At 40.2% G+C, this 23,396-nt stretch overlaps 1 protein-coding gene across 1 annotated transcript; it reads left to right on the top strand.

The window, feature by feature from the left end:
• The first annotated feature begins 1,933 nt into the window (after positions 1–1,933).
• On the top strand, positions 1,934–20,848 carry LOC126400275 (muscarinic acetylcholine receptor M1-like). The gene is made up of 7 exons (XM_050060836.1): positions 1,934–1,997; positions 14,724–14,845; positions 15,178–15,350; positions 17,049–17,344; positions 19,462–19,772; positions 19,815–20,198; positions 20,334–20,848. Exons 2-7 carry the CDS (start codon positions 14,740–14,742, stop codon positions 20,846–20,848), a joined length of 1,785 nt encoding a protein of 594 aa, XP_049916793.1. The 5' UTR covers positions 1,934–1,997; positions 14,724–14,739.
• The last annotated feature ends 2,548 nt before the right edge of the window (positions 20,849–23,396 follow it).

Raw genomic sequence — 23,396 nt, 5'->3', positions numbered from 1 at the left:
TTTTTTTTTTTTTTTTTTACCGATGGATTTCCAGATTGGGGGGGCACTGACCTGACCTGACATAGTTATTGTTAATGGACAGACAGTGTGTAAATGACCATCAACAGACTGAGCACAGTCAAACATGCTGCTGGCACAGCAGCGCAGCACGGCACTGTACACACAGCGGAGTGAGCCTGTGTTGCGTTCAGGCGTTGTCACGTAAATTACAAATTCCAGCAAGCCATAGCACAACACAGCAGCATGTCAAGTGGGCCGAGCCCGGGCAAAATTGCTCAATTTTTCATTTGTTATGGAGTCCATGATTTCCCTGTGACACTTACAAATGTTTGCGTAACTGTGATTGGATGTTGTTTTATGAGGCTCTGGCGGCTTTCAGTTGTCTCTTTGTCTTTAATGTTACTCGGCTCGGCTTTCTCTCGCATGCATGCCTCGTACTTTTCTCTGTGCTGTCTCAAGTGTTGATATAGATCGGTCGTGTTGCCGTGGGACGTGGCGACTTTAACTTTTAAAGTTTTACACAGCACATCTTTCTGTTCAACATCGCCGTACCTGAATCCAAAGTATCGCCATGTAATACTTTTTTCGCCACCAACTCAGCCTGTTCATGGTCATGGTCATGCTCTTCTTCAGCGTCTGTGTTGGTCACTTCTGCACGCCGGGTGTTCACCTGACTGTATGTGCTGCACACAGCAGAATAGCTTGTGGGCGTAATGTCAACAAACTCCACAGACTTCAGGAGAGGTAGTCACGTCCACAGACACACACGTTAACATTTATTTACATTAAATCGCAAATCGCAGCCTTTTATGCGGTTATGAAATCACACAGCCTGACATCGCGATTGCGATTAGATTAATCGTGCAGCACTATCTGATTCTATCTTCTATGCTGCCAGGTTGAAGATGTGTGTGAAGCATCCGTGTTTTCGAATTTGAAGCTTGCAGAAATATCCATATTTGAAGCACTGTCAACTGTTATGGCTACATATGAGTTTGAACAGACATGCATGTAAACTGTACAGTAACTGCAACCTGACTGTTTCAGGGAGGCAGCAATTCTATTTTTTTTTCCCAGGATAATCTTTTCTTTTTTTGGAAAAATCCAAAGAAAAAATGTACTCGTTTTCAAAGATTGTGGTGGTGAAAAAAAAGTGTAAAAACAAAACAAAACAAAACAAACTCACCTCAAGCAAACAAACAAACATTCTCACTTACCTCTCGGGGCTTCTGTAATTTGCTCATGATCACCTGGAAAAATGTTACTTTACTACGCTGCAACTGCTCATTTATTTTGTTTGACCTCTCATATCCGTACTGTTTTTCATGGTGCCCATTAACATCTGATCAAGGCCTTTAATTTTTCCCTCCAAGTTCCAACTAACCTGAGAACTTGGGAGATAATGCGTTTTGGCAGCATGTTTGTTTCATCAACCACAAAACTCTTTAAAATCAGCATCAGTACGTTAGACCTGCCCAATATGGCTGTGTGGTGTTAAGGTTGTGCTGAGGCTTTGTCACAGTGCTCGGTTCAAATATCTACTGCAAGCCTCTCAGACACAGAGCTACTGTACATTTCCCTCATTGTTGGGAGTTCTTTTGCTGACAGTCCTCAAGATTGATTTGGTCATAGCTACTTTGTTGCAGTATTTTACTCAGAGCTGAAACACATACATACATATATGACACAGTGTAAACTGTTAGCCTATCTGTACAGCTGTGTTATTTTGAGCAAATTATCTGCAATGTCACAGGTTAGTCAGGTTTGTCACATCCCACCTCATAGGAGATCTTATAATCTCCTCTGTCATGAAACAGTCCACATTTGAGAGGTTCTAATACTGACAATATCAAAGCAGCTGTCAAAGGCGGAGCTGGAGGTTCCAGTCACACACCAACAGAACAGTCTGAGCCAGAGCAGAGAGAAGCATGCTGCATGAGCAGAGCTGAGCTTCCCAGCAGGATATCATATTGGATACTGGGAACCAGAGTGGACTGGTAAGTACATTTCATTACAGTAACTCATCATTCGTTTTTTTTTTTTTTTAATAATAAGTTATAATAAATAAATAATAAGTTATTATGTATAAATATATGTCTGTATACCATGGTTATACAGACAGAGAGACACAGACAGTCAGGGTCGGGGGGATTTTAATATCCATAGCTAATCATGAAAATACATGAAATGCATTAACCTCAAGTCTTGACTTTTATCTTTTCACCTATCCTTTGGGATCCTTTGAAACAACAAGAAAAAACACTTAATAATAGTATCAAATATATATTATTGTACAGCCATAAAGTGTATTCACTTGTCCGACAAATGTAAATATAGATGTTCACATTTCATGATGCTTACACATTTCAGGCAAAACAAATGAAGTATGGTTTCTTTGAAATATAATATAATATCCAGGACATAATGTTACAGTCGAGACTAATTCCAATTGTAGAACAGTCCTATGAAGCATAAGTGACCAACAAGAAACTAGTGATATTTTATGAGTTTTGCAGGGGTTTCTCAGTCTTTTATGTTAAATATTTCGAGGGGCATAATATTGTGCTGATATTTGGTTTACAATTGAAAGCACTGTGTTGAAAAAGTGTACAGTAAAATAACTTTGACCTGCATCACTGGTCGGATTAAATCAAACTTAAAGTGAGAGACAAAATAGAGTAATTTATTTCTAAAAGTCAACATTAGAAAAATATGAGAACAAGTAGTCCAAAATTTCTCTATGAAGGCTTTTAGGTGACCTAGTTTGTGATAAGTAGGATATTCAAACTAAGATGTAAGATTTAACACAGGGATTTAGTTGTTAAGTACTGAGTCCTGGCTGAAATGTATACACCATATACATTTCCCTTTTCTTTAACACGTGAAAAAAGTCACTTCTGTTTTTTGCGGTGAAATCTCCAGGCATGTTTGTGGGTTCTTCTTGTAGAAATTCTTGCATTGTTCCACAATCTCTGGTCAACACTAGCGTCTTATTTAATAAGAATAAGTTTAATAGGTAATATTCTAACATCATAATGTAACATGTTATATTCCATAAGATTATGGAAATATCAAACAAAGCTTAAAATGATAAGATGAGTGTACTGTTGCTCCAAAAATATTCATAACGTTTTAGTGAACTGATAGTGTTTCAAACATACAGTACATGCTGCTTATATTTTTCATGCGGATCTGCCTAGTAATGTAATACATCTTACGCAGAACCAGTCATCAAATATCAGTTTCAATTTCAATTGATCCAGTAAGCAACTTAAGTGAAATACTAATTTGACAGCCTAGGAGGGATATTTCCTTAGTTTCAAGTCTATCTTTACCAATACTAACATGCTCACGTGTACATTCAAAGTTAATGCTAGCTATGACATTAGAGCTACTGGCCTTAAACTGATTACCTTCCTAAAGCTCTTCTTATGTTGTGTTCACACCAAACATGAAGCAAATTTTCATGTCACCCATATACGGCCTCTGGAATGTTTTCTGGACTATTACTATTTTGCAACCACCAAATATTCACCCTTCACAGCTGTGCTAACAGTTGGGTTAACTAACTGGGGAAGACAGCTAACTTGGTCTGCAGTAAAGTACAACCGATAGCTGATAGAAAGTGATGACAACATTGTAAATCCTGAGGCTCCGAGCTCTGAACCAGTGTGAACGAAGACAGCAATGCTCTGTATTATTTTTCATACTCTCACTGCCGTGCATCACCGCCTCACTCCTTCTGTTGTTTACTTTCCACAATAAAAGACCAGCTTATATTAATCAAAGCATTTTATTAAGGATCAACTCAACAAAATAGATCACACAAGTCACAAAAGCATATCTTAAGAACTTACTGTGTAGTCATATGCAGGGCTCCAGACTGCGCCTAATTGGTCGCATTTTGCGACCTTTTTTGGAGGCCGTGCGACATAGTTTTTTAACTAGGAGCACCAGCGCGACTTTTCTTTTTCTTTCTTTTTTTTTTATAATTGCATTTCATGGAGGAGCGGAAGCGAGTGTCTCTGTGTGTGTGTGTGTGTGTGCCTGTCATGTGTGTCTGGATGCGCACTGCGAGGCGGGGGGGCGCCAGTAACCATAGCAACGCGCAGCAGTTTTAGTACGTGTGCACTGTGTGCGGGGTTAGACAGAGAAGGGTCACAGAGCCGGTGTCGAGTAGAAAGCGCTGTGTCGTTTGACCATAAAGTGACGCTATGAAACAAACTATAGATTCGTTTTTCACAAGAAAAAATAATCCAGAAACTCCTGTCAGTCCTGTGCCAGTTTCCCAAACTTCCGACGACGATAGTTCAGAGGACGAGTCAGCAGGTGATGTCGCAGCACCGAAAAAGCCAAAGCCCTATCATTTCCGACAAGAATGGCTCACTGAATTTACGTGGTTGAGATATTGTAAAGAAAAGAAAGTGATGTCCTGCATGTACTGCTCTCAGTGCGGTCCGAAATTTGTGGGGAAAACTAAATTCGCCGACTCCACCACACACTTCAAACATGAAACGCTGGTTAAGCACAACAACAGCATCAGGCATAAATTATGCAGGGACAGATGCAATGATGGGGCAAAAGCGCCGCTGCACACATCATTTAAGAGGCAGGGTTGTCTGTGTTTATTGCTAAATTATCAGTAATGCAGTTAATATAGACAAAATTATGAATATGTTGTGTCGATATAGATAGTGCTCCTAAATTTTGTGCTGGTGCTCCTAAAATTTTCAGTAAGGAGCACTGGTGCTCCTAGTGGAAAAAGTTAGTCTGGAGCCCTGATATGTAGTAGCCCTTTCCTTTTCTGATCTGTTTGTCTTTTCTGTGCTTTACTTATGTTAAGTGGTGGAGCTCAGTTTGTCCACAGATGACTAAAATGTTTGTCCAATCTCAACTAGATCTCAACCCTTAAGGCTGTCGCGACAGAGAAATTTCTCTTACAAATAGCTCAAATTTTGTGTCTTTGCAGCTTTCACAATGCCCGGCACAAATTCGTATCTATTTGCATCTTTGCATTTCCTTTGTATGTAATCTCGCCTTGCAAAATGCTCACAATGCGTTTGGTTCAACACACCATTAAACTGCTTCCACACCGCCACACAGTAACTGCCTAATAACCACCTAACAACCACCTACCTGCAAGAGGGTTAAAAAGCAAAGCGTTTATGAAAGCGGCTGCAATCGCTTAGTCCACGGCTGCAATAACAGGCAGTTTGCCCCTGTGAACACTAGCAGAAGTGCAAGCTATCTTGTAGCTGCATACTGCAGCAAAACAACGGAAATTACTGAAACTACCACAGTATTTGGACAATTTACCTGTCAACTGAAGTTTGATGGAAATGTTATCCCAGGCCCAGTTTTTCTTTTTGTTATATCTTGTCCTCTTCTGCTTCTGCGATTCCTGCAATTTGATTGGCCAATGCCGGATGGCAACTGGTATTAGTTCAACACCGTGAACTGTGCACGCCAGAGCAAAATCTGTGCATGTTCTTCTTCTTCTTCGTGGAGTTTAACGGCGGTTGGCCACCTTTACAACGGGCATTACCGCCACATCTGTGCATGTTATCGTGGGTCGCCTCTTCCGCTCACAGAAATGACTGGAAGCAGCGAGTTACCATGTGGTGTGAAAGAAAGCAAACGATAAAACAAATGATAGGGGGGAAAATCTACATCCCTCTTCCTGTGCAAAAATGCATTCTCAAGTTCTGTTAAAGTTAATTACACACATTAACTGGGCAGCTTCCAAAGTCACAGTCTTAGTACAAAAATCTGTCTCTGTTTCCTCAGTGTTGTCTTGCTCAACTGTAATGGAGGGACAGCAAAATGAGGGAATTTTGTGCTTAAAAGACTTAATTGGAATTGGAATTGGAATTTTGGAAGATAGCCACTTGTAAATTTGTGAACACATATTGCTGAAGTCTCATTAACTTTACAAGGCATTTTGGCACTGAAGGAGTGCATTGGATTTTGACCCCCATCACCTACACTGCCATTCCTACAGGAAGGGATCTTTTTACAGCCAGTATGGACAAGAGGAACAATTAGGGCAAAAAATAACCCTTTTCATATAGTGAGAGAACTGTTTTAAGACACGACTGAAAAAATGTCACCTTTTCTTTAAGATGATGTACCAATTGCTTCACCTCAGGTTTCTGTGAGTTTGACATCAATATAATTTGAATGAAATATTTGAAATGTTGAGTTTTTCTCGGCTGAGGTATCGGCTTTAAATATGCTTGAGATTACTTTTATTTGTTAAATCTGTTTTTTGTTGTTTTTTATTTTGTGGACTGTTTTGTTATGTTTATAGTAGATTTTTTTGTGCATTGCTTAATGGAAACCCAAAGTGTTTAATACTAATTCTAATAATTATGTTATTATGAAACAGTCATAATAATAAATCATGTATAATATTTAAATGAAGCAATGATGTGAAATAATGTAGGCCATTATTAAGTCAACTCAGTATAATGAATGATAATATTATTTTATTTTGTTTTGTCTCATAGTCAATCAAAATTTTCCAAAGTCTGTTTTTATTTTGTAGTGTCACTTCACATGTCAATGGAGTTGTCACCAACCCCTCACCTTTCAGCCAATCACTAGAGCAACTAGCGAGAGCAACAACAATGTCAAAGTGATTTGGTATCACCTTTCTAGCTGCTGCTGTAAATAGTAGGCCTAAGCAGTAGGGGTGGGAAACCCCAGGCACCTCACGATTCGATTCAAAAGTTACACTAGATATTGAAAAACATTATTGTAATAAAGCTGAGAATACATATCCAGTGCATACAAACTGTATTACTTACTGTGGTTGAGATGACTACACTCCAACTGTCTCCTCCGGTCCATCCTCCTCATCCACAAATCTCAATGGGACTTTCCTGTCCCTTGTCGACCTCCTCGACATTTCTCCTCCAGTATTTACAAAACTATAACTGACTAAAACTATCTATGAACTATAAAAACACAAACAGACGAACGATGGCAAAACTACGAACTATGGTGAAAACATGACGAAAACACAGCAAAAAACACTCAAAAACACGGCATAAAAAAACTCAAAAGCTCTCAAAAAACCACAAATAGTTTACTATTATTTACAACACTAAATATTATTTACAAAGAAAACGCCACCCAAACTCCACTTAAACTCACCGAAACTCCGCTAAAACACCGTTAAATCTCTCCAACTTGCACTCTCCTCGTCAGCTGTCACTCTCCTCCTGTTGTACTCACTTCCCTCCCCTCCTCCACAGGTAAGGACGTCACTGCCGTATATCCGTTTCTCAGCTTTCAGAATCCGTTGGAATTACGTCGATAGCGTGGATGGTCGAGGAGTTACGATAATTTGAAAAATAAATAGAGTTCAAATTAAAATCGATTATGAATTTTCCACATCGTTCAAGACAGAATCTCGATGCATCTAAAAATCGTTCCCCCCACCCCTAATAAGCAGACACAAAAACTAGCATTTCATTTTGATTACTTATCTTAACACGGCTGTATATGCCATAGACATATATACGTAGACGCCGCATCGAGTGGGTTTGCCCGCTGCTGCGATACATCAACATCGCCGCCATATTGAATGTGGCAAGGCTGCGTTAGGCTGCGTTGTAAAACTAATACAAGTGAATGGACTTAATTTCATAAAGCTAACTAATATACTTGGGAAACAGTTAGGCACCAAAAACAATGTATTTGATCTTCTCAGATGGCTAAGATATGAACTTTATTGATCCCACACAGGTGTAATTATCGTTACATCATACTGTTTCCCAAGTAGCTATATTAGTGTGTGTGTGAATGAATAAACGAGAGGCATTAACGTAAATTTCTTTGTAGAAAGGCGCTTTATGAAATTAAGTCCATTTACTTGTATTAGTTTACAGCGCAGCCTTGCCACATCCAATATGGCGGCGACGTTGACGTACGGCTCAGCGCTCGATGCAGCATCTACGTATATATGTCTATGGTATATGCCACCTAGTTAGCTGGCTAAGTAGCTTAGCAGGGTTGTGAGCTTGGCTTATTAGCCTACTCAGCATATGAGCCACCTTTGACTGCACTGCAGCAGCTAAGGTTGGCTGGTTAAGTTACTTGGGCTTTGTTTGGATTCTAAAGATGTTCCTCAAGACCCTGTCCCATTGGACCAAAATCCTACCAAAACCCACTAACATTTGGCTTTTGTATGTAATGGGAAAACTTACGATTGGCATTCAATTCCGGGACAAATGACTCCACAGTAGTCCCAACAACAATCAGTCATGGAAATACGACAGTGCTCAAAAATTGTTTAAAATTTATTCAGCACAGAGTTTTAAAGAAAGATTGAATAGTTAGAGATTTACAACCTTTCTGTGATGTTGATCTATTGCCTATTTTTAAGGGGTATAACCCGCATACGCACACTAATTTTAGTGGAAAAAAGGTATCAGAGAAAGACACACAAATATGGTCAGGAGCAGGAGCCAACCAACACTGCTGTCACAAGCTCTTCCCTTGGATACCGAGTAATAATCTGTTTACAACTCGACCTACAAAGGTAATAAACCAGTCATGTCAAAGCTCATGGTTACGCTGACGTTCTTGTTTTCTGGATTGTGGGTGTGAAAAAGTGGGGGTTCAATTCTCTCTTACCAATCACTAGAGAACTATATATCCACCTGAATCTAACATAATTTTAAGTCTACACCTATGCATAGCCCTGTTAACATAATTGTTTTGCAGAGGTTTTAAGAGTGGATTACATTTCATTGTTTCCGGCGCACCACTTAACAACTGCTTGACAACAGCTTGACAATGGCATTCGTCCCGCCTGTGGCTCTGATTGGCTAATCTTTTAAACGAGAAACTGCACTTCAATGCTGCGATGCCGAATCAGTCAACAATTCAACGGAATTTTACACAATTTACTCGTGATTATTTCTTTAAGTCTGTTTTATTTATTTAATATTGAACACTCTGGGGTTCCACACTGTTTAACATGTGTTCATTTAATTGTGTAGAAATGTAGCCTTTCAGCAAACCTTTTTCTCCAAACATCAGAGCTAAAGGTGTGGATTGAAGACATTTTCTGAGGAGATATGATGGTTCTGGCTTTAATTAGTACAGCCTGTATTAGTAATGTCATCTATTCTTTACAGGCTATGCTAATCTATGCCAGAATCAGCAATGCAATGGAAGCAGAGGATTGAACTTGAAATGATAAGCATGTTTAGATCATTTTCATGATGCAGGAAAATTGAAGTTCTTCTGTTTGTGTTTGTAGTTGTTCATGTGCAAAAGCACTGCACAAATGAACAAAGAGACTGAGCACCAAGCACTGAGCCTTGAGGTACCCCTTGGTTGACAGGGCAGGGTGGGATTGAGAACCCTTCATTTTGACAGATTGCATCATATCATATCATATCATATCAAAGAGCAGAATCTGCAGCTCTTCTCATTTTTTTAGCCGGTGTCTAATTATCCTCATGCAATGGTTCATATGATTAGCACCCCAAGAATGATTAATTATGTAACTTAAAGTTACATAATTAATGTAAAGTTACAGAGGTTAGGTTTAGGAAAAAAAAATCATGGTTGGGCATCTTAAGGTTTAGTAAAGTAGATTTATTCTGGTTAGGTTTAGAAAAAAAAGGTGAGGATGTAACAACACCTTAATATAAATCAGAATTCACTCAAAGTTCACAAGGTTCTGAACATGGGCCTTCTGGCTAAGGTGTGGGGTAAAGTCTAAGTAAAGTTACTTTGGTTAGGTTTAGGAAAAAAATATATATGATGAGGATGTACCTTAAAATAACTTGAAGTTCACTCAAAGTTTACAAGGTTCCAAACACTGGTCTCCCGGGAAAGGTCCTGGGTTTGTGGCCAACCAGCAGTGCCAGCCTTGGCATAGGCAGTATAAGTGAATGCTTAGGCGCCCTCATCATCATAGGGGCGCCACAAATGGGGAGGGTTGGCTCGTCTAGGGCACCGAATGTGTTACAACTGCCACTGCCAACCAGCCTCCTAACTGGACCACTCAATACGAATTTTGCTGCATTATTTTCCGTAGGAAACTGTGCATGAGAACAGCTTGCCAGTGCAGATTATATCAGCTGTCACCAATCAATTCCATGATTAACTTGATGACAGGCCAAAATAAAACTTGGCTGTTGTCTGGTTAAAGGTATACAACGCAGGATGTTGGTTACTGTTTGTAAATGCTCACCAGCAAAAGTGAAAGTAAAAGCCAACCCTAGATTCACTGTTGTTTGGTCTTTTGCCTTGCTATATTTACCCTTTTTTGGTGCTGTATCTTTTGGATGCCTGCAGCTTATGGTATAGAACCTGGTTGCTACCTTTTTATAAAGCCCTATACTGTCCTGAGTGCTGTGAGGGTGCACACCCATGAACGTTCAAGACACAGAAAATAAGAAGAAAATAAGAAAATTCAGGCACAAAAATACATTGCCACACACGGAGAGTGGGTCATAAGTGTTAATTGAGAGAGATTACTTCCATATCGCTGTACACATTGTTTTTTTATTTTAGGAAAACCTTCAGTCACAGTATCTGATGATCTGATAAAAACATTTTCACTGTTTCTTACCTTGCCACTAAAGTCTTGTTCACATTACATGATTTTCACCCTGATTTTGTGTTGCGGAGACTAGCGACTAGCGTTGCGAGTGTTCATACCTGGCGACGTGTGTTTCTGTCATCGGGAGTCTCGCCAATTGCGTTATGACCTGTGTGTGCACACCACAAGATTTCTCCACTGAGCCCTCATCGACACCAAACTACATTTTTTAACTTTGAGACGACATATCGTAAAGGCATGGATATTCATTCAATCAATCAATCAATCAATCAATCAATCAATCAATCAATCAATTTTATTTATAAAGCCCAGTATCACAAATCACAATTTGCCTCGCAGGGTTTACAGCATACGACATCCCTCTGTCCTTAGGACCCTCGCAGCGGATAAGGAAAAACTCGTGTAATGTGAACTAGGCGTAACTCTCCTCTCATTCCAGAGCCCTTCCCACCTGCCCTGCAGTAACCCCATTCTTCCCACCATCTCCCAGATCACCTGTCTCCCACATTTGTTCCCCATCCCCCCATTACCCATGCAGTCCATATACTCATTCCACTTATTCCCTGCCTGATGTCTATTGTGTTCCCTGCATTAGTGTGCCAGCCTTTCCCCCCTGCCTGTTTTTCAGAACCCTGTCTGCCTTTTTTGACTTTTTGACCTGATCCCAGCTCTGTTTTTTTTTCGTCAGACTTTGTATGCCTGCTAGTTGCCAACTCCAGCTATGCATGCATGTTTTGGTCTGTCATCCTTGACTTGATGCATGGTTCTTATAGCCCTGATGTACACACCATTTCCACATGCTTGTTTCTGCTGTCTTTCTAGCTTTTTATATGGACACCAGTGTAATCTTTATGGTAGTTCTCACTAGTTCTTAAATTTGTCTATCTCTGGTACTAAAGATTTAAATGTGTGAGGATACAAATGCCTCCATTTGAGTAAATAAATAGTAAATTGTATTGTATTAAAAATTTAACCACATTTTTGTGAGAGCAAGTGTGGCAAAGTGGCACATGAAATCCATTTGAACAAATAACAGATCAATTTGTAAATAAATCCATTGTATACCATGTTTTGTCATTAAATGAATACCTCACTCACAAAATGAACATTTGTAAATCAATAAGTCATGCCATGTTTCCTCGAAATCTATACCTATAAATGAGACTTGGATTACTCTTCTCGAATTTTTAGCCAGTGCCAACTTATCCTCATTCAGTGGTTCGTATGATTAGCAGCCCAAGAATGACGTTATGTCCTTGGGCTCTAGTTTCCCGGCGCAGCGCAGGGTGGCGCAGGGTGGCGAACCCCGCGCAGAGCTAGCAGAGCTAAAAGCTCGCCATCTGAAACCAGGTCTACTGTCAGCGCAGGCGGAGCGCAGCCGGTGTAAGCCGAAGTTTGGCTGACGGGCGTACAGTGCGCACACGTCACCAAAACCTCACAGGCAGATTTCCAGAATGTCAGGCACATTAACAATGCAATAAATACCCAAAAACCACTATTCAATGCAACTATCTGCAATCAGCACATAAATGTATCTATATCCACTGTCTCGTCACATCTGATGTCAGATCAAAGGGGATTGGCACCGTTTGGCATGTTTGGCACGCGTAATGGAAACCCAACCTGATTTGATTAACACAGCTGCAAACTGATGAGTTCACATCCCTCTCAGCCAGCCACAAACAGCCACAGCATCAGATAGGGAGTATATATTCAGCATCTGTCATCTTAGAAAAGTCAAAAGAAAAGAAACAGAGTGAGACTGCGAGAGAGAAAGAGAGAGCGTGCACATGCACGAGAGAAACGCAACATTGATTTACGAGTGTGGTGACCTCCTCCCAGGCTACCTTTGCATCATCAGCCCGTGGAGGTCTGCTCGCAGTTCTGTATATTCGGACACTGCGAGCTTGGACCTCCTGGACAAAAACATCAGTTTCCTCCTGGGAGAAGTTTGGCCGTCTGATGCTGCTGCTCTCTTCTGCCATGGCAAATTGAGTAAACTCTCATTACACCTTCGCGTGGCGCATTTAAGGGCGAGGACAGGGGCTCATTTGATTGGTGTGATGTGTGTAAAACCCACTCCACGCCTTCTCTCCTCCCTCTTTCTGACTTGCGCAGGTAGGAGGGACGGAGGTGGGAAAGAGGAGTAGCTGCGCCAGGCGCACAGTGTGCCAAACTTGCAAAATCCGCCTGGCCACACCCCTGCCTCGCCCGGTCTGCGAAACTAGAGCCCCTTAACTTAAAGTTACATAATTAATGTAAAATTTTGGTTAGGTTTGGAAAAAAATATATAAAAATTGGATTAGATGTTTGAGAGATTAGAGATGTTTTGACAATGGTTTGCTGCTGGTAAAGGTGGTTTCCAGTCAATCAGTAAGATAATATCTTCACTATTATTTGTGGAGACATGCAAAAAAGTTCAAGGTAATACAGCATGACTAACTGGTTTCCATATGGTCATTTTGTGGGTGAAGTATTTCTTTAAATTCTGGTTAGATATCAGGATGATGCAGAGGTGTGGAATCAAGTGACATGACTTGGACTTGAGTCAGACTCGAGTCAGACTCGAGTCACAAATTTGATGACTTCAGACTCGAGTGGACATACCGTAAAACTTCAATTAAAAGCCTAGTCCCAGTTAAACAGCCAGTCCCTTTTATTAGCCCCTGTGTGGCTACACCTTTTGACAAATAAAGGGCTGTCTCAATTAGACACCTGGTCTGGTTGCCAAGCAGTTCATTTTTTTAATAGAAGTTCTTCTGATGTATAAAAGTAGAGGTCGTTGGCTACCTCAAATTATGTGTCCATTCCTTGATTACCCTGTAAGTTATTCATATTCCAATAGTCCATAAGGGTCCTCAGATCAAATCGGTTTTTCATAAAAATGAATCTAAGTTTTGAGTATTGTTTTAACAGGATAAAGTGGTGTTGTGTCGGTGTGCCGGGTGCTGTAATCTGAGTGTTTTAACTCTCTCTCTGATGCTCTGTCTGTCGGAGCAAGATCAAATGAATGACCCATAGTTGACATATTATCTGAAGCCTCTTATTCAAGTAATATTCAAAGTGGTTTAAATAAACAATTAGACTGTATTTCCCCCATCTTTGCTGAGCAACAGTTTTGTGTGAAAGGAATTAAAGGCCTGTCCCATATAGAGGTCTGTCCTAAATATAGGCCTGTTGATTTTAGTGATTTAAGCAAATAATAGCCCAGGCTATTAATTGAAGTTCTACGGTATTCAAAAAAGCAACTCAACTTGATAGGGTGAGGAGCTCGGACATTCGGAGGGAGCTCGGAGTAGAGCCGCTGCTCCTACGCGTCGAAAGGGGTCAATTGAGGTGGCTCGGGCATCTGATCAGGATGCCTCCTGGGCGCCTCCTGCTGGAGGTGTGCCGGGCACGTCCCACTGGTAGGAGGCCCCAGGGCAGACCCAGAACATGCTGGAGGGATTACATATCTCGTCTGGCCTGGGAACACCTTGGGGTCCCCCAGGAGGAGCTGGAAAGCGTTGCCTGGGAGAGGGATGTCTGGGTTGCTTTGCTTGGCCTGCTGCCCCTGCGACCCGGCCCTGGATAAGTGGATGAAAATGGATGGATGGATGGAACTCGACTTGGACTTCATTATCAATGACTTCACTTGGACTTGAGCCCTTTGACTTGAAAATACTTGATTACTTGACGTGGGACTTGTCTGTCTTGACTTGGGACTTGCCTGTCTTGACCTGGGGCTTGACTTGGGGCTTGTAAATCTTGACTTGAGACTAGACTTGAGACTTGCCTGTTTTGACCTGGGACCTACCTGTCTAGACTTGGAACTTGAGTGCAAAGACTTGACACTTACTAGATTTGCCACCACCTCTGGGATGATGGACACAGATTGCTGTAGTCTGGTTCTAATAGTACAGTGCCTGTGGCTACAGCACTGTTTGCTCCAATTAATACACAACCTGCCAAGTGATGGTAACACTTGCTCTCTATAAAACTGCAATCTCCACTGATTGAAATATGTAACAATTTCAGTTTTCGAATTAAATAACTATTTTGCCCAAAGTCTTTTGTGTGAAATGTTAGCGTTAAGTTGAACAACTTCATCCTTCATTTTTGCATCTCAGTTTCTTTTTTTTTTCTTTTCTTCAAGATGTCCATTGGTCATCATGAACCTGACCTCCATCTCTGATTCTATCCACTTCCTTACCAACAGCTCTCCTGGTATGAGAGACCAGCCTGACACTACTTTCATAGCTGAGCCTGCCATCTTAGGTACTGCACTACACTACAGCACTTAGTATCTTAATAATAATTCATATTATAAAGTTTTCTGCACTTTTTAAATAATATTATAAAAAGAGTTCAGTAGGATATGCAGTAAGAATATGTAAATAAAGCAAAATGGTATACAATCAATAAACAGAAAACAGGTAAATGAAATGAAATGGGGGGGGGGGTCTAAAACAGACTTTAAACTTTTTATGATTCATGCAAATGTTCTTCAAATCTGCTGATAAAAGATTTGTAGCCTTCTTCAGATTCTCTGTGTGTGCCTTTAATTGTGGCTTTTTTTTTTTTGGATTGATGTTTTTCTACATCTTCAGGTGGCTCTTACCAGGAGTTGGCCATATTGTCTGAAAGTGTTGGTGGGTGGAAGCAGCACAATGTCAGTCATGTCTCAAGGCATGAAGGAAACTTCACTGATTCACCAGTTAACAGCACGTTAATGTCTCCAGCAGAGGAGTTTGACCCATTAGGAGGACATACTGTCTGGCAGGTAATGATCAGCTGTGATGTTGTAACCCCACACTTCTACTTTTTTCCCCCAACACTATCTTTATTGATTTTACCAACAATGAACAAAGACATACACATACACACAGCGCGTATGTGTACATATACATCCACAGACATGTCAAAGAGAAAGACACCAGAACAAAATGTCAGTGCAACCGCCACAGCTCTACTTTGAACTTTTTTCTCATTCCATCAGTTTAAGTGCTTTGGTGAAACTGTAATACAAAATAAGCTATCAACAAACCATCAATGGACTTTTTAAAAAAACTTTTTGCTATGTATAAATGTTAGTAATTGATGTGTAATATGGCTTACTACTATGGTTTTCAACACCTAAATGTGCAAACATAAGACTTGCACACTGCAGGTTGAGAGCACTCCACAACAGAGCAAGCAGAGTATTTTTGTTGCTCACTGTGTAAATTCCATGGCTTCAGTAGCGAGGAATTCTAACCACCAGACAAACATTTAGCTGTGCTCTTCACATGGCTGCTCCAAAGCTCCAGGGATTCCATGGCTCATTTGAACCAGTTGATTATAGTTGGAGTTCCAAGATAAACTTTGCATCTATGGAAAGCTATGAGACTTGTCTACATTAATTAATGACTTGAGTCCTCCTGTGATAAACAAGTAGTTCCATAAGTCTGGATACATTTTAGTAATCCATCCATTCTCATAAAACAAACTTATGTTTAATGAGACAAACATGACAATCATCAAAACTTCATTGTAGATTTGCAATAGCCATTTAAAGAGATGCATCAATAGCTAAGACAGCGTCATCTGAAGAAAAAGACCAATCTAGTGTGAGTGGTGCAATAACTTTTAACTCTTTTTGAAATTTGTGTCAGCCCACAGTTAACTTTTTTAGATTAAATACAAACAGCCGTGGGTGCTGGCATTAACTAAAGGCTTTGTCAGTATATGTGGCTTTACTTATAGCCTGGTGAGACCATCCTGATGTTGTGAGCTCAACATTCTGTTTTGCTCTCTGTATCAGTCTGGATTTGGTGCCAACCCACCTGTATCCAGAAATTAAAATCCAATCGGGGCCAAACAGGGATCTGCACCATAGTTGACAATGTAAGCATATTTAACCAGCATTTGACTGGTGGCTGGTGCTAATTTCCAAACCAGGTTCTGATACATCTGACAAAACCTGCATACAGTGCCATTTGCAGCTCAGTAGCCTTTCGCCTTCAAGAAACTACTGTTATTGGCCACGTTTCCCAGATCCAGTTAAGAAGATCTTAGCGCTAAGAGCTTCTTAAGAATGCTCTTAAGCCTCCTGTGAAAGAAAAACGCGTTTCCCAGATTCGCACTTAGCTTAAAGAGCGATCTTAAGGGCGATCCTAAGAAGGGCATTAAGAACTCATCTGGGAAACACTCTTATCTTAGCGACCCTTCTTGGCTAAGGTGTTCTTAACTGTGCTCTTAAGTCTTAAGATCGATCTTAACTTAAGGGTAATTCATAGCTGCCTAACTTCCAATTTTTTTTCTCAGCTTGCCATTGATGTTGTCAGACTTAACACTGTTCAAACTTGAGTTTGTGAACAGTTAACACTGAATATGTTTTGGGAAATTGAGTCACTGTAACAAAATGAGTAAGCTTCTTACACATTGTAATGCACTTAACTACCGTCCTTGGTTCTTTCTCTTCTTACCTCTTAATCTGCAGGTCATCATAATTGTCTTCCTCACTGGATCCCTTTCTCTTGTCACTGTTGTTGGCAACATCCTCGTGTTGGTGTCATTCAAGATTAATAAAGCACTGAAGACAGTGAACAACTACTACCTGCTTAGCCTAGCATTTGCTGACCTGACCATTGGCACACTGTCAATGAACCTGTATACCACCTACATCATCATGGACCAGTGGGCCCTGGGGCCAGTGGTCTGTGACTTGTGGCTTGCAATAGATTATGTGGCCAGTAATGCCTCAGTCATGAACCTGCTTGTTATCAGCTTTGACAGGTAATGGAACATAATTTATTACATTTTTTGCTGATAAACTCAAATGGAGTACATAGCCACCTCATAAATTGTTCGTACTACCCTCATGTGTTTTTTTCTGATTAATGTATAGAGTTCTTCTGTTGAATGGATTAGAGTATCCAGGGGTCTCATTTATAAACATTGCATATGTACAAAACGAGGCCTGAAAGAGGCGTATGCCACTTCCCATTCAAAAGTTGTGATCTATAAAAACAAAATTGACAGGAGAATGTGTGCACCTGTAGGGAAACTCGCAACGGTATGGGATTTTCACAGCATGATAACTGTCTCGGAAAATATCCGGTATCATGGTATTACGGAATTTACATTATAATCAGTCAGAATGACCCTTAAAGGAATGAAAATGGGAGGGTTATTTTAGGTTGAACAAACGTTTTATTACTTTAACTGAAACTTGAAACCATTTCAATGGCTAATGGGAGTTTGTGCAAAAAGTCTCCCCTTTGAAAATAACTAAAATAAAGATGAGATTCTCCATCCAGTTGCTGTTTTTCAATATCGTAGATAAGCAAAGTTACACGGTATGATAACCATCAACTTTTATACCACGGTATACCTTAAAAGTGGTATATCACTACAATCCTACTCTGACCCATGCGTACTAACATTTTTGAGACAAGGGACATTGGTAATGCAGTTGGTGAGGTGGTGAATTGAAGCCAAATTGTAGAAATTAAATGTGACAGACATGATTATTTGTATAATCTCACCGTTACATTCCCATCCCCGGGAGCGCAGAGGAAAGGGATGCAGCTGACACTCATGGTCAGCAGTGAAGTGCACATCAAATAGCATTAAATATTTGCAAAACAGAGCATCAACAGTTTCCAATAATATCTTCCAATACATATCATATCATACCTATCATTAAGCTTGATTAATGATAGTTTTCAGATAGTTTTTGTGTGTAAAATTGCTACAGTGAACATGACTGTGCACGCACAGACATTACAGTGGTTGCCACGCACTTTTCCATTATTAAACTCCATATCTCATTTTGAGTCCTGATCATAATGCAGGCAATGATCGCCATAACAAACTTTGATAAAGAAATAAATAAATTGTGTTTACCTATCAAACTTTTATTTGGCATGCTGGTGCAGTGGTTAGCATTGTTGCCTCACAGCAAGAGGGTTCCTGTTTTGAATCTGGGGTTGGGGGTTAGAATCCTGAAGTGGGAGAGCCCTTCAGTGTGGAGTTTGCATGTTATGCCCATGTCAGTGTGGGTTTTCTCTGGGTACTCTGGCTTCCTCCCACAGTCCAAAGACATGCAGGTTAGGTTAGTTGGTGATTCTAAATTGGCCGTAGGTGTGAATGTGAGCGTGAATGGTTGTCTCTGTGCATGTATCAGCCCTGTGACAGTCTGGCGACCTGTCCAGGGTGGACCCTGCGTCTCACCAAATGGGATAGGCTCCAGCCCCCACTCGTGACTCCTAACAGAATAAGTGGTTATGGAAAATGAATGAATGAATATCAAACTTTCGTCTTCAAATGATATCTCAGGGTCAGGAATACACTGACTGTCATGATCATTTTGGTAAAGTGTGAAGCAATCAGTCTTAATGCTGGAAAATTAACATTGAGGTGACACTTGGCTGTTGCCTTGATTCACCCGTAAAGTCCCATTGTTCAGCAGGCTCATTTCTATGTATCAGCATTCGTGAGGTGCTTTGCATTGACCATTTATAGTTGAATGGGGGTGTGTAGAGGGCGGGATATGAGGCTGATCCATGTATAGACATTTCCAAGTTGATTTGGGATTTATAAAAGGAAATAGCACACTGTCAGGTGTACGCATGGTTTTATAAATCAGAATATTAATATATGCCATTTTCTGCTTTTGTCCACACGTAAATCTTTAGTATGGATCCTACCCACTGTTTTATAAATGAGACCCCAGAGCTGTTGGAAACAGGGCATATTTAAAGTCCCTTGTGTAGAGTTTTAAAATTTCTGTGTCTGGTGACTCTAGCTGATACTATCAAGACAGGCTTTGCAGTGGACAGTAATGCATGGCACAGTCACAGTTACTCTGTATGTGGAAAGTTGCCTATTGTCTTTCTGTGTTCTTTTAGGTATTTCTCTGTTACCAGACCTTTGACTTATCGGGCCAAGCGTACAACCAAGCGAGCTATGACCATGATTGGATTAGCCTGGTCCATCTCTTTCATTCTCTGGGCCCCAGCCATCTTGTTCTGGCAGTACATTGTGGGAGAGCGGACAGTCCAGCCCACTGAGTGCTACATCCAGTTCTTGTCCGAGCCTATCATTACATTCTGCACTGCTATTGCTGCGTTCTACCTACCAGTAACGATTATGGCATTCCTGTTTTGGAAGATCTATCAGGAGACAGAGAAGCGTGCTAAAGATATACAAGGTCTCAAGGGTTCTGGGGCAGGCAACAGTCCAAGCCAGGCTCAGAATCAAGGGAGTGGTGGTGGAAAAGGTGGTGGAGAAGCTGCATCTAACAGCCAGAAAGATTCATCAGCCATGCTGCGCCAGATGAGCTCTCAAAGCTGCAGCAGCTATGAATTAAATCAGCAGGGTTCAGAGAAGAGCAACATTGACAATGCTGGCGTACCAGGAGGAACAGGAAGCAGAGGGAGGTGTGGCGCATTCTGCTTCCAGTTTTCAGCACTGCTGCCAGGTCGCCATGCATCCAAGAAGTCCGTCAACACCACAACAACTACAGTGGGTGAAGCCGAGCAGAGCAGCTGTGACAGTTTTAACAACAATGAAGTTGGTGCCACTGGGGACCAGTCAGGTTCAGAGGATGAAGCTGACGGTGCAGACCCATCAAAGACTCCAACAGGTTGGACAAAACTCCACTAAGTATTCTTGTTTGCATGATATATATAAAAATAATACAAATAAAATTTTTACATAATGTCATATCTATCTATCTATCTATCTATCTATCTATCTATCTATCTATCTATCTATCTAGATGGTAAGAAATCTAGAAAGGGGAAGAACAACAAAGACAAACAATCATCATCCAACAAAAGTCGAAAAGGGTCACAATCAAGCCCTGTCACCTCATCACCAGCTGACCAATCACCCACAGCCATCACCATGAAAGATGCAGCGATGGCCAAACGCTTCGCCTCTAAGGCCAAGACAGAGATCAACAAGCGCAAGAATGAAAAAAAGGCAAATGAGAAGAAAGCAGCACGGACACTCAGTGCTATTCTCTTTGCCTTTATCACAACGTGGTTACCATACAATATCATGGTGTTAGTCAACACTTTCTGTCAGGACTGTATTCCAGAAACTCTTTGGGCACTGGGCTACTGGTTGTGCTATGTTAACAGCACAGTTAACCCCATGTGCTACGCCCTGTGTAACAAGACCTTCCGGACAACGTTTAGGGATATTTTGATGTGCCAGTGGAATCAAAAGAAGAAGCCACATTTTAATCATAGGAAGGCCGTGGCTTTCAAGAAAAAAGACCCGATGTAGAGAACAGTGGCAAATTATTGGTAGATCTGTGTTTAAAGTTGTAATTCCTGATCTATACTCAGTTTGGGAATGCAGGATACAAGCCTCCTATTTCAGGGAAAAGATGCTTAGTAGAAATTGCTGACCAAAACTAATTCTACAAGAATTCTTGCCAAGCTACCAGTGGGGCCAAAGGCTGGTTTGGTCACGCATTCATATTTGGAACTATTCATGGTCCCAGAAAATAATTGCATAATTTGGTGACTCCTTCAGCTATTTTTTTATGTTCAACAGCATTTTTGGCCATCACTCAGAAAAGTAATCCTGGATTTTCATGATGTTTGCTGTGGATATTCATGGTCCCCAGAGGATAAATTACAACATTTTTTGGTGGGGCTGTGAACTTTTCAGGCTATTAATATCAAATGGAAAGTTTCCAACACAATTTATGAAGCACATTCCTGCTCCCACATGATAAACCAAATGCTAATTAGACTCAATAAACAGCAGTTTTCAGTATGCTTTTGTTCTAACATTTTGCACTGTAGGGTATAATGAAGCACCCAGGAACAGTACTGGGTTTTGATGCCAATTTGACATATAGGCCAAATGTGGAATTACAACTTCTGCGTCTGTCATATGATGCCAGTAGGCCCAAGAAGACTATTCTCCCAAGACTTACACTGTAAAAGAGATGTCTGTAAGTCAGTTAATACATTTTTTGAGCTTCAAAAAAAAAAGGGTGTGTTCATTTTTGTTTTAGACTGCATTAGGTTGAGATGGGTCTACCCGATAACCTGGCAAAACTACTTAAAATACACACTAATTCAGTATCACCGCCATTATTTAGTTTAGAAATATTTTGAAATCTCTCTTGCAGTACCCTGTTAAGGGACTAAACTTTGCACACTTACTGAAATAGAATAAACAAAATCAGTATTAGAATAGAATTTTCAAGTATAGATACACTGGATTATAGACAGCCATTCGATTCCTGTTGATATCATTGTTAAGTTGGGTGGCCAGCTTGATTATTATTCAGTTTTTGTAGAATTTGAATAACAGTAATGTATTGTCACCCGAAAAATGTAACACTGTGTAGCACTGACCCTTATTTCATTTGATTGTCTGTATATACTTAATACTTAAGCATGTATCTGCACATTATTACACCATTCTATAGAATGGTATAATAATGTGCAGATACATGCTAAGGGAACTTTTAGAAATAATAACAGCATCCCACCTCTGCTGGTTAAATTGCCATACATATTGTGAGGGCAATGTTCAGTGCAACATCAGTGTTATGGGCTAGGGTTGCAACAATATGAGATTTTCATGGCACAATAACCATCACAGAAAATATCACGATTCATGGTATTACATGACAGTGACCCTTTAAAGGATGAAAAAAGTTTTTTTCATTGTTTGAACAAACATCTTATTACTACAAATGAAACGTAAGACCTTTTTTTGTTATTTTTTATTTTTTATAAATGTAAAACTTTACTTAGTGGCCCGGGCTATTAACTGTGCAGGCTTATGTTATGGGACAGTCCTTTAATTTCTTTTAGACAAAACTGATAAATATATATGAATATTATGTGTATAAAAATTAGTCTTCGAATCAATTATGTGTTATGATATAACACATGTTTCACGCTATCCAGCATACCAATACAACACCACTTTATCCTGTTAAAACAATATTCATAACTTGGATTCATTTTTATAAAAAACACTTTCGATTCTTTTCATTGGTGGACCCTTACGGACTAAAGAAATATGAATAACTTACTGGGTTATTGAGGAATGGACACATATTCCGACTAAATTCAGAGGTAGGGAGTTACCACTTGTTTTTTTCGTCATGCTGGTAAATCTAAATGACTTACGGTCTCTGGAGCTTATGGTTTCATTAAAATCCAATCAATCAAGCTAACAAAGTGTAGCATCTCCATATTGACAGAAGTTTAAACATATATATATGTAAGTGCGATCTTAACAGCTAACTGATGTTAGCTTTAAGTGTGTAGTCAACAATCTGTTTTTATACATCCAAAAAACGTCTATAAAAATTGACTGCTTGGCAACCAGACCAGGCATCTAATGGAGACAAGCCATTATTTGTCAAAACTTTGTAGTAAGGCTTGTAAAAGGGAATGGGCATTTAAATGGGACTAGGCTTTTAATCTAAGTTTTATGGTATATGTAAACAGCCTCCCCTTTGAAAATAACTAAAACTAGTCCATACCCATTGGTAGCTTTGTCACCTTCTACCTATGCCAATCCTCAATGCCTATGTGCAATTTCACATAGATTGACCACGTCAGTGAGTAGAAAAACGTGGGACAGTCAGAATGACTGACTGACAGAATGACACACTGTCTGTAATTATGTACAGCATACCATACCATGACTTAGTCATACCAAAAATGAGAAAAAAAGCCCCAAAACATTCGGCCACAGGGGGAGCCACAACGATCGGTCGCATTTTAGCCATTTTTAAGCATTTTTCTGTTGTTATAGCGCCACCCAGTTGCCAATTAGAGTTAAATTTCTCCAGTCA

The sequence above is a fragment of the Epinephelus moara genome, chromosome 13 (assembly GCF_006386435.1).
Source record: "Epinephelus moara isolate mb chromosome 13, YSFRI_EMoa_1.0, whole genome shotgun sequence".
In the NCBI taxonomy this organism is placed as follows: domain Eukaryota; kingdom Metazoa; phylum Chordata; class Actinopteri; order Perciformes; family Serranidae; genus Epinephelus; species Epinephelus moara.
Note: the sequence above shows the minus strand (reverse complement) of the source record. Positions and strands in the feature narration are given on the sequence as shown.

Excerpts from the sequence above, each read along its gene's own strand:
- LOC126400275 (XM_050060836.1), top strand. The coding sequence starts at position 14,740 with ATGAACCTGACCTCCATCTCTGATTCTATCCACTTCCTTACCAACAGC. Across the intron at positions 17,345-19,461 it reads CTTGTTATCAGCTTTGACAG|GTATTTCTCTGTTACCAGAC; the intron begins GTAATGGAACAT and ends GTGTTCTTTTAG. Across the intron at positions 20,199-20,333 it reads CCCATCAAAGACTCCAACAG|ATGGTAAGAAATCTAGAAAG; the intron begins GTTGGACAAAAC and ends CTATCTATCTAG.